The sequence below is a fragment of the Cetorhinus maximus genome, chromosome 2 (assembly GCF_964194155.1).
Source record: "Cetorhinus maximus chromosome 2, sCetMax3.hap1.1, whole genome shotgun sequence".
In the NCBI taxonomy this organism is placed as follows: Eukaryota; Metazoa; Chordata; class Chondrichthyes; order Lamniformes; family Cetorhinidae; genus Cetorhinus; species Cetorhinus maximus.
This window is the reverse complement of record NC_135880.1, coordinates 181,859,171-181,871,252: the sequence shown is the minus strand read 5'-3', so window position 1 is coordinate 181,871,252 and position 12,082 is coordinate 181,859,171. Positions and strand designations below refer to the sequence as shown.

Here is a 12,082-nt window from a genome sequence, read left to right as displayed (position 1 = left end):
TTCATTTCAGCCTCTTGTCGAAAAGAGATCTTGTTTTAAACTTTTTAGTGGTAATTATTTTAAAAAAAAACAATCTTCTACAAACTAAATTCAAACACATTTTGAAGCAATTTAGCCTTGGAGCATGTAAAACAGTTGGTAATTGCAGCAGTACTGACCCGAAACACTGAAGATTTTATTGTGTTGCTTTCGTAGTGTCTAGTCTTTTTCATTTTTGCTTATGCTTAACTCATTAATTTTTCTTAACAAACCTGCTTTTTGTTCAAAAGAAATTAAATGGATGCACAGAGATGAAATACAGTAACTTAGTAAAAACAAGGAAACATTTATTATCTTTTCAAAAAGAATTTTAAGAAATGTAACTGTTTTCGCAGGAGATCGATCAAAACCAGCATAGCTCAAAGGAAGCTGGAACCATGATTAACAAGTGACACATGTCTCATTGCTGTCCTTTCTAAATAAACTTTCAGCTAAAATATCCATGCAGCTTGTAACTCAGAAGAAATGCTTACAAATAGTTATAAATATTACACATGCATGCAGGTAGCCAGACTCTCAAATGTTGATACAATAATCACAAAAGCAGATTAAAAATAATACCTTTTGAGTATATATGGCTATGCCACCATTAATAAACTGTTTAACTGCAATCAAATAGGCCTGTTTCACAAAGTCAAACATTCAATACCATTTTTTTTTACATATTGTTTGAAATCCAAAAAGCACGAGGATGTCAGTATTTTCTGGATTAACAAAAGGGTTGAAATTCACTGGTTCTGAAAATAGCAAAAGGCATTTAATAAACATTAGAAACTAATATCCTGACACTCATCACTTCTGTCATGTGGCTGACCGTCCCTTCACAAACACTGCAGAAACTAGAGGTTGCTACAAACTTAAAAAGTAGTTTAGTCACCGGATTGGCCACCAAAAGAAACCTGAACCCTTATAATTAAAACTGCAGAACAAGTCCAACTGCAAACTACACTGTTTCTTATTCAGGGTTAACATGGAGGCTCCAAGAACTATATACAAAGTGATAACTGGCAGACATGGAGATATCTCAAATGACGCAAGATTTAAATACTATACAGTTCCATCTTCTAGGTTTAAATCAACCCAACAGTCTTCCTAAAAACCCACCCAGCTCCATCATAGGCACAAAAATCAAAGGCTCACAAGGTTCAGTTTGATCAGTTAACTCCAATTAGACTCCTTTTCTACATTGGACAATTACAAAGCATCATCTTTTGGATGAGGTATTAAATCTAGGCCTCATCCTCCCTCTCAGGTGGATGTAAAAGGTTCTATGGCACTATTCAAAAAGTACTGGTGTTCTCCCCAGTGTCCTGGCACCAATATTTATCCCTTTACCAACATCACTAAAACGGATCACTTGGTCATGATCGGATTCCTGTCTGTGTTACATGCAAATTGGCTGCTGCATTCCCTACATTACAACAGTGACTGCAATTCCAAAGATACCTCATTGCCTGCGAAGTGCTTTGGTATTTCCTGAGTTCCTGAGAGGTGCAAGTCTATCTTTTTTTAAATAATTAATTCTAACCTCCATTTGTTTACTACTGTCATCTTGTCGATTCTTTTTTCCCTTGCAGCCTTAAGATTAAAATGTGGGATAATAAGGTACAAATACTTAACAGATTCATTTAAATCTCACTTGCTGCCAGTTTAAATTAAAATACACGGATTGACATCTTCACTAAAGTAAAAGGAAGGAGGAATTTCATATGCAAATGCAGGTGTTTGTGCCCATCATTCTACAGCATAAGTTCAAGGCCTATGGCCGAATTTATGAGACAATCTTGTTTCAACAACATTGCTTCTGACTTCCCTGGGAGTTTGGAAAAGTAACGCATACATCGGGATAAAGCTGAAGCACTTTTAGATTAATGACTATCTTTCCTGATGTGAATAACCCAAGTAGATTCCTGGTCAGTTCACTTACTTTGTACAATCCCAAAAATTCCAAAAGTATATAAAAGCAACAATAATGATTTGTAGCCCATTTTGAAAATGAAGTCCTGATGGTGACACTCACTCTTTGTGAACTTACTTTGATCGGTAATCCTTAGCCAAACAATCAGTTCCATATTTCCACAAAAATAACATACTATAGTGAATTGTATGTGTTGGCCATTCTGTATTTTACAAAAGTTTACAAAACACAATTTAGTTCATCTTTCATAACTGTTGTTGTCCTGTGGAGCGTTCACCCAGCCTCTTCAGCAGAGCAGTCGATGCCTGCATAGGTGAATTTCTCGAACAGTGTTGTGTTCACGTAGGTCTAAATGAATGAACAAAAACAACAAATGACGAGGATCCTATCCAACCAGTTTAAAATCAGAAGAACACATATTAAAGGAGCAAATCAGCGAGCATGGATTGTCATTGTGCAAACCAGGCTCAATGTGAATGCATGTCAGGGTTATTCTCCTTAGAGCAGAGAGGGTTAAGGGAAGATTTCACAGAGATGATGTTTAAAATGATGAATGGTTTTGATGTAAACAAGGAGGAACTGTTTTCACTGGCAGGAGGAACCAGAGGACACAGATTTAAGATAATTAGCAAAAACTCCAGGGCTGGGGGTGGTGCAGAAGATGAGGGTACTTCTTTCTCCACAGCAGGTTATGATGATCTACAATGTGCTGCCTGAAAGAGTATTGGAAGCAGATTCAATAATGCAGCACTATGGGGAAAGAGCATGGGGAGTCAAGCTATTTGGATAGTTCCTTCAAAGAGTTGGCACAGACGTGATGGGCCGAATAGCCCCCTCCTGTGCTGAACAATTCCATGATTCTATGCAGTCTGAGATAAGCATTGAACATGTAACCACAGTTGCCCAGCCCACACTTCCACTGAGTGAAGTTCTTCTCTGGAAGTGAGGATTCATGGAGTATCTCAGGCAGTCTCTTCAGGCTTACCTTCCTTTCCTCAAGCATCCTATTGAGGGACACCAGGATTTGAGCGAATGTTGGTCTCTCATAAGGCTTCTCACGCCAGCACTGCAACATTAACTCATATCTGAAAGAATTGAATGTCACTGTTTATGACAATGTCTTTTATTACAAAAACTTATTATATTTGCATTTTGGGTTGAATGTAAAGCTAAAGCAGCTTCAAAGCTGCATTATTTCTGTACCAACCATGAACCAGTATAAGATAGTCACTAATAAATCTAATGGGGCATTCAGGAGAAACTCCTTTACCCAGAGAGTGGGGAGAATGTGGAACTCGCTACCACAGGGAGTGGTAGAGTTGAATAGCAGAGATGCATTTAAGGGGAAACTGGATAAACACATGAAGCTTCGAAGAGGGAATAGACGGATATGCTGATAGGATGAGATGAGGTGGGGGGTGGCTGGGTGGAACATCAACATTGGCGTGGACCTGAATGGCCTGTGTCTGTGCTGTGAAATTCTGTGTTATTCTGTGTAATCAGGCCAACTGCCGATTATTTTATACATGAATCAACATGAAAAGAAGGCTAGAAAGCTGATTAATCCACTCAAAAAAGCATATTCTTATAAAGCTCTCAAAAGGAAAAACCATCAGGAAGTAACCTTGCTTTGATATTCTCCATTTACCATTAAAGCTTTTTAAAGAAAAGCCAGTCAGAACAAAGTAGAAATTCACACTGGCCATTTCATACTGTTTGAAAAATATCACCACAAGCCTGGGACTGCTAATCGTGCCCACTGCTGTGGCCAGGATGCAGGATGGTCTGAGGGAGTTTTGTTGGACTTACCTTTGGAGGGTGCTGGTCAGGAGAGCAGCAACTTGGTTGGAATGGAGAAAAATAGAAAAATGATTTACCAGAATAGGAAACAGCTTTAAAATTACAGCAAGTAGGCAGGTGGTTGGGTGAGCGGGGGTGTCATTAGAATGCCCTCGTCATCGGAGCTTGTTGAGAATACAGAAGGTGATCATTTGGAGTCTTCTTCAGGAGAAGATCAGTGAACCTCCCAGAGAAACAGTGGAATGGCTGCAGCTGCTGCTTTACAAAGACATTCACTGATCTTCCACTGAAGTTTAAGCGCATGATTGGAAGGAACATGCAGAAATTCACCCCTCAATGGAAAACTACACAGTGCTCAAACCAAAAATATAAACCAAACCCTAAGCAAAGAACATTATTAACCAGTCCACATTCTGGTATTGATCATTTTTCCTATCAATACTTCCAGGCGTGGTGTGGAGCTTAACAGTTTCCTTCTATAAAACACACAGGGTTTCAGCAATAACTGAGAGCGCAGGTAGTTCCAGGTGACCCTGTCAAAAAGATTTTGAGAAACTTACACTTCATCAACGCAGTTGAGCGGTTTTTCCATCCGATACCCAAGGGGCAATTTCTCATAAAGTTCAGCACAGGTCATTCCACAATAGGGGGTGCCTCCTAGTCACAGAATCAGAATACAAAAGGGTTATTACCTCCTCAATGCAACCTTGCCCCAAATTAACCGTGTAATGTTAACACACAATTTAAAATCTTCCTTCCAGTTATTTACTGTAGCATAGACAATATTGAATTAGCCACCTGTTATACATCAGTCCATAATATTCTCGCCCGTCCCGCGCTCTGCCTGTCACATGCTCCACCAAGATTGATGGTCAGGAAAGTTTGTCACTGGGGACCCAATGGGTCTCCCAATTATTACAGGTGGGGTATCCTGGAGATTACAGAGCTAAAGGAGTGGTTTTTAATGGCGTCACTTACCTAGACTAACAATCTCCCACAAGAGAACTCCATATGACCATCTACAGAAAACATTCAGTGAGTGAGAAATGTTTTTGTACGAGATTCATCTTGCAAACATATTCATACATAATTCATTCTTTTATAAATTTATCTAACTATATAAACTGGGCTGTCTAACTAAGCAATAACTTCAATTAGTTGCAAACAACTAAGGAAATAACCAGCTCCTGTGGTGATTAAATGCTGTAATCCTTTTACAAATTCAGACAAATAAATTTATTTTTTTAGCACATTGAGGTGGATTTCATAATCATTTTCTAGGCCATATTCTAGTGGAACAGACAGCCTGACTTTTATGGGACTGATTGAATGAGAATCAGTTATCCTATGCAAGGTGATCTGCTACATTCTTACCCAGTGAGCGAAAGGAACATTCATATAATGATGTGAAAAGTGCTATGTTCCTTTAAAAGCCAACACTAGTGCTTAGCAAATGCGTTCCTGGCCACTTTGCTTATCTTGAGTCACATGACCCAACAGGGAATCTATTCCCAGGTCTCCATCAATGCCAGCTTTGAATTAGTTGCAAGAAAATGAGGTCTATCATCCCTGGCAGTCAAGAGTCTGGATAATGTTCAGTTCATCCTTTCATGCATTTCCTATTTATTAATGGTAATCAGGATGATGGATACATAGTGGGAAATTCTTTCTTTTACTCATTTCTGACACCCAGTATCAGTATTATACACACTCCCACATTAAGTGCAGCCAGCTGTGGAACAAAATTCCTTAAATTCAGCCTCAACAATCTAATCAAATCCCAACCTCAGTAAAGCCCCACTTCACTGCAGCAATGTAGCAGTTTTTTCAATTCCTCACTGGTGACCCTTCTGCACTTGTACTTCTCATTACATTTGCTAATTTAATGCCAGATTATGGATTGTGCCACAAAATGAAGAAATAAACATAAGAAATTGGAGCAGGTGTTGGCCATTCAGCCCCTTGAGCTTGTTCTGCCATTCAATATGATCCTGGCTGATCTTCTACCTTACTGACACTTTCCCGCACCATCCCCATATCCCTTAATTCCCTTAGAGTTCAAAGGCCTATCAGTCTATGTCCTGAACGTACTCAATGACTGGGTATCCACAACTCTCTGGGTCAGAGAATTCCAAAGATTCACAACTCTGAGTGAAGAAATTTCTCTTCATCTCAGTCCTAAATGGCCTGTAGCTTATGCTGAGACTGTGATCTCATGTTCTAGACTCCCCAGCCTGGGGGAAACAAACTCTCTGCACCCCATCCTGTCAAATCAAGAATTTTATATGTTTCAATGGCATCACCTCTCATGATTCTAAACTCCAGAGATTATAGGTCAATTCAACTCAATCTCTCCTCATGGAACGACTCTCTCATCCCAGGAATCAACCTTGTGAACCTTTGTTGCACCCCCCCACTTTGAAAACAATGACATGGGTGAACACATCAATGCCTAGCTGTGACCCCAGCAGGTTCATCATAAAAAAAGAACTTACACATCACTGTTTGTTGTATAAACACTGTAATTTAAAGATTCAATGGCCATCCATCGAACTGGCAGCCTTCCCTATATTAGGATGGAAAGACAGCAGAGTGGATAAAATTAGATGGCTGCAATCATACAGGCATTAATGTTTGATTGAAAATAAATGAAAAGTAAAAACAGTATTTGTCAAGGCCTTTCATGACCTGCTCATTGGAATATCAGATGTGTGTAGCTCATAATTTTCGGTTCAATTGATTTTCAAGCAGCACACTTGCGGTTTTTGAATAAACCTTCTGCTGTTGACAAGACCTTCTTGGAGATCTGGGGTGCTCAGAAGATTCTGAGCACAGGTGATTGACAAGGTAAGGTGTCAATATTTGAGGACTTCTCTCCCAGTGCAGGATCCCGCCAGTTGGAAGTTGCTGCCCGGAGAGTTGGGCACAGTGGGCAGTGCGTACAATTCACCTCGTGCGTTTGACATTCCAAAGGTGGGCAGCAGCTTGAAATAGGCTCAGAGTCTGATGTTTCTGATTGAGAGACAGGGAGCAGAACATCCAAAAATTGGCCTCTACAGGCTGATTGTCACTGGATAAGTTCACCAAGGCTCCTTCGACAGCGTCTTTCAAACCCACAACCGCTACCACTTAGAAGGACAAGGGCAGATGATGCATGGAAACACCACCAGCTGCAAGTTCCCCTCCAAGCCACTCACCATCCTGACTTGGAAATATATCGCCGTTCCCTCACTGTCACTGGGTCAAAATCCTGGAACTCCCTCCCTCACAGCACTGTGGGTGTATCTACACCACATGGACTCCAGCGGTTCAAGGTGGCAGCTCACCACCACCTTCTCAAGGGCAATTAGGGGTGGATAATAAATGCTGGCCTAGCCAGAGACACTCACATCCTGTGAATGAATTTTTATAAAATATTTGTCATGTTTAATTTTTCACAGAGTAATCTCAACAGTGATATCAATGACGGTTGGTAATTGAGTATGCATCATTGGAAGCTTTACTGCCCTCTTGTGATCTTGGGTAGTAGCCCAATAGGAATAGTGGTATGTGCTTGCAAATCCCACCAATGGGAAATAATGGATGGTGAGTGACTCTAGGTTTGTTCTCATGGTCGTCTGAGTAACAATGATGCAACCTTGGGGAAGGCAGGTAGTTCACCATCCTATTGGGGAATGGTTCTTGGTTTGAGGAGAAGTGAGGTAGGGTGAAAAATAAACTATAAAAATTCTAAGCTGAAGAATCCCTGAGAAAAATAACATACAACAACAACTTGAGCTTATATAGAGTGCTTAACATAGTAAAACATCCAATAGTGTTTCACAGGAGTGTTATTGCACAAAATATGATACCGAGTCAGATAAGAAGATTTCAGGATAAATGATCAAAAACTTGGTCAAAAAGTTAGGTAGCATAGTTGGTTATCTTATACTAGTAAGCCAGAGGTCTGGACTTTTTTTCATTTATTCTTTCATGGGATATGAGTGTCGCTGGCAAAGTCAGCATTTGTTGATCATCCCTAACTGCCCTTGAACAGAACATTTCAGAGTGTAGTTAAGAGTCAACCACATTGCTGTAGGTCTGGAGTTACATGTAGGCCAGAACAGGAAAGGATAGCAAATTTCCCCCTTCTCTAAATGACATTAGTGACCCAAATGGGTCATTATGACAATTGATGATAGTTTATTCATTCCAGATTTAGTAATTAAATTCAAATTCCACCAGCTGCCTTGGTGGGATTTTAACCCATGCACCCAGAGCATCAGTTTGGGCCTCAGGATTACTAGTCCAGTGACATTGCCATCAAGCCATCTCCCCCAAATAATAATCTGAGCCTTGAATTCAAATCCCACCACTGGAATAAAAACGCTGTTATCAGTGATGGTGACCCTAACCCTACTGGATTGCTGTAAAAACCCATCTGATTCACTAATATCCTTTTAAGGAAGGAAATATGCCATTCTTACCTGGTCTGGCCGATTTATGACTCCAGACTCACAGCAAATGCCTTCTGAAAAGTCTTAGCAAGCCATCAGTTTGCATCAAAACCTCCACAAAGAGATTCTGTGGCAGTTCAAGAAGGCAGCTTTGTCTCAAAGGCAACTAGGAATGGGCAATAAATACTGGCCTTGATGTGGTGCTTACATCCTGTGAATAAATAAATAAATTTATAAAAAGCTCTAGAGGAGTACTGGGCTAGTAATCCAAAGGCCCAAGCTAATGCTCTGGGGACATGGGTTCAAATCTCACCAAGACACCTAGTGAAATTTAAATTCAATTAATAAACCTGGAATAAATCTGAACTATCATCAAATGTTGTAAAAACGCAGCTGGGTCACTAATGCCCTTTAAAGAAGGAAATCCGCCCTCTTTATCCAGTCTGGCCTACGTGTGACTCCAGACCCACAGCAATGTGGTTAACTCTTAACTGCTCTCTGAGGTGACTGAGATGTGGAGAGGTTTAGGGAGGGAATTCTAGAGGTCTGGTACAAGACAGCTGCAGGCACCGTGAATCTCGCTGTCTTTAGAATTCTGCAGGTGTGATTTGATAACACCCAAGCAATTTGTTTTACACTCACCATTGTTTTTTTCACATAAACTTCCTTCCCTCTGGACAGTCCAAAATCTGCAATCTTTGCCACATAGTTGTCTCCCACAAGAACATTTCTCGCTGCCAAATCTCTGTGAATAAACTAAACAAATGAGAGAACGTTGTCAATAGATGGATATTATATAGGTGTATTGAAAAAGCCGGCCATGTTTTTGTAACTGTTCCTTCTCTCTCTCCCTTCCCCCACTGCTTTTATATGACCAATCATCAATCAGATTGATTAGCTAGAGGTGGATTTCTTGCTCAGAGTCGGTGTCTCTGGGATCGAGTAACACAACACTCTCCTGATGAGGATCAATTTGGAGACCAGAAAATTATCGAGAGCTGAGTTTGAATAACATTTTTGGTGGTGGTGGGGGGGATATTAATTTGAACCCAAAAAGTACAAGGTTACTGCTATAACCATCCGACCCTGAGGGAAGTCAGTTTTGACTCGTACGCATTTTCTTTTTAATTTCCTAATGTAAATGAAGAACAATGTGGTCAAAGAACTGAAGAATTCAAAGCGTTCAATGTATAAATATACAGTGTGGTCATATGGTATTGACCCTAACCCAACAAGAAGATCCAAGTTTAATCTCTGGTCTGTAATGTGTAGTGGAGCACTGCAATTGGCTAGAGAGAGCAAATGTCATATGCGCTCAAAGTCATTCCCTTACCAGTTGGTCTGGGAAAATGGAAATTTTATTCCTTGGATCCCCTGTTGATATGAACCAATGTAGAGACTCACTTTTTGATAGGATTCTTGCAATTAATGGTTAGGGGCATTAATCCAATCAATCTGGACCGGATTCATACTTGGGTTTTGAAGAGGAATGATGTGTGTGTTAACCCACTGCAATATCTCAGCTTCCCTCCCCTGCCCCACGCTGAACCACGACAGAAAATAAAGTGAACAAAACGGTGAGGCAAATCAACTCAAAAAGCAGACAAAAATCCGAGCTGCATGCAAAGGGACGGTAGATGATGATGACAGAGATGACACAAAAAAAAAAGCAAACCTGTTTTTGGCTGAGGTAATCCATGCCCTTTGTCACATCAGCCGCGAACTGCAGCAGCTGCTGGGAGGAGAGGGTGGAGGCAGTGCCATGGGCAATAGCATAGGCAGGATCAGTGTCGAGCACTCTGCTGTTGCGCAGAAAGTCCAACAAATTTCCATGTGGTGCAAATTCAATCGCCACATACAAATATCCTGCAAAAGCAGAAAGCACATTCAGAGTAGAGGTTCTGTGGATGAACAAGATGGAACCCAGTAGCACGACTGCCTAGGAAAGGGATAAAATACACTTACAACAACAACTTACATTTATGTAATGCCTTTGAGACATTTTACTATGCTAATGCGCCTCTCGGGAGTGTTGTAAAACAGAATTTGATTCCGAGACACAAAGATGATATGAGGACAGGTGACCAAAAGCTTGGTCAGAGAGGTAGGTTTAAAGGAGTGTGTTAAAAGAGGAGAGCGAGGTGGAGATGTTTAGGGAGGGAATTCCAGAGCTTAGGGTTTAGGCAGCTGGAGGCACAGCCACCAATGAAGGAGTGATTAAAATTGGTATGCTCAAGAGGCCAAAGTTAGAGAAGTGCAGATACCTCAAAGGGTTGTGGGGCTGGTGGAGATTACAGAGATAGGAGTGCAAGGTATTAAGGGACTTGAAAGCATTATTTAACCAGGAACCAATGTAGATTAATGGTCACAATTCTCCTCACTAATTTCCACTCAGAAAATTTTCCAATAATCAGAGAGAATGTGAGATATGAACCAGTGTGTTCAATTTCTGTGTTTTGAATTGAAGAATAAAATAGATGCTTCAGTCTGAGAGTCATCACAGAAAGAGGTCATTTGGCCCATCTTGTCCGTGTGAGCTCTCCGAATGAGCAATTTACTTACTGCCATTCCTCTACCTTCTCCCTCTCCCCGTATCCCTGAACATTCTTTCTTTTCAGGTAACAATCCAATTCCCTAGGTGCCTAGGTTGACCCTGCCTCCGCTACACTCTCAGGCAGTGCATTCCAGATCTTAACTACTCGCTGCATGGAAAAGTATTTCCCCATGTCACCATTGCTTCTTTTGCCAATTACCTTAAACCTGTGCTCTTGTTCTCGATCCTTCCACGAGTGAGAACAGTTTCTCCCTCTCTACTCTGTCCAGACCCCTCATGATTTTGAACACCTCATTCAAATCTCCTCTCAACCTTCTCTCCTCCAAGGAAAACAGCCCCAACTTCTCCAATCTATCTACGTAACTCATCATTCTTGCTGGGACCATTCTTGTGAATCTTTTCTGCACTCTCTATAATGCCCTCACATCCTTCCTAAAGTGCAGTACCCAGAACTGGATGCAATACTCCAGCTGAGGCCGAACTAATGTTTTATACAGGTTTAACATAACTTCCTTGCTTTTGTACTCTATGCCCCTATTACTAAAGCGTAGGATGCTGCATGCTTTATCAACTGCTGTCGTGCTGCATGAATTCTTCAGATTAAAAACTGTGACTCACAGATCATCCCTATTGTGGGTGTTTCGAAATTCAGAAGATTTTGCAGCACAGGAGGCCATTTGGCCCATCGTGCCTGTACTGGCTCTCTGAAAGGTCAGTCTAATTAGTCCCACTCACTGCTCTTTCCACATAGACCTACAGATTTTTCCTTTTCAAATATTTATCCAATTCCCTTTTGACAATTACTGTTGAATCTTCTTCCGTCTCCCTTTCAGGCAGTACATTCTGGATCACAACGCACTGCTTTAAAAAAAGTTCTCATCTCTCTCTGGTCCTTTTCCTAATCACCTCCAAATCTGTGTCCTCCGGTTACCGATGTTCCTGCCACAGGAACCAGTTTCTCCTTATTTGCTCTATCAAAACCCTTCATGATTTTGAACACCTCTATTAAATTTTGCATTAACCTTCTGTTGTGTTTTAGATCCTGGAGTTTATGTTCCTATTGTTATGATCCCAGCTGATGTTACTACTGGACAGGTCAGATCCCAGGGTGGAACCTGGCTTGATAGATCCTAACTTTTATTTTTTGTTTAGAAACGTGGAGAGCAGCTGCTGAACAGAGTCACAGAAGTCAGCTGATGAACTTTTAACAAATGAATAAAACACTTATTAAACAAGAAAATATGAAGCGATCCCACAACCAATGGATCAGATCTAAGCCCTGCAGTCCTGCCACATCCATCCATGAATGGTGGTGGACAGTTAAACAACTCACTG

At 40.8% G+C, this 12,082-nt stretch overlaps 1 protein-coding gene across 4 annotated transcripts in view; it reads right to left on the bottom strand.

Annotated features, from left to right (window-relative positions):
• Positions 1–309: 309 nt before the first annotated feature.
• tek (TEK tyrosine kinase, endothelial) overlaps positions 310–12,082 on the bottom strand; it is a 71,451-nt gene continuing 59,678 nt past the window's right edge. For all 4 annotated transcript variants that reach the window (XM_078530214.1, XM_078530223.1, XM_078530232.1 and 1 more), the window contains 7 exons: positions 9,869–10,059; positions 8,836–8,949; positions 6,253–6,323; positions 4,736–4,776; positions 4,318–4,414; positions 2,943–3,042; positions 310–2,305 (listed from right to left, as the gene is read on the bottom strand). In XM_078530214.1, coding sequence (XP_078386340.1) covers positions 2,231–2,305; positions 2,943–3,042; positions 4,318–4,414; positions 4,736–4,776; positions 6,253–6,323; positions 8,836–8,949; positions 9,869–10,059 — 689 coding nt within the window. In that variant the 3' untranslated portion in view covers positions 310–2,230. The remainder of the gene's footprint in view (positions 2,306–2,942; positions 3,043–4,317; positions 4,415–4,735; positions 4,777–6,252; positions 6,324–8,835; positions 8,950–9,868; positions 10,060–12,082) is intronic.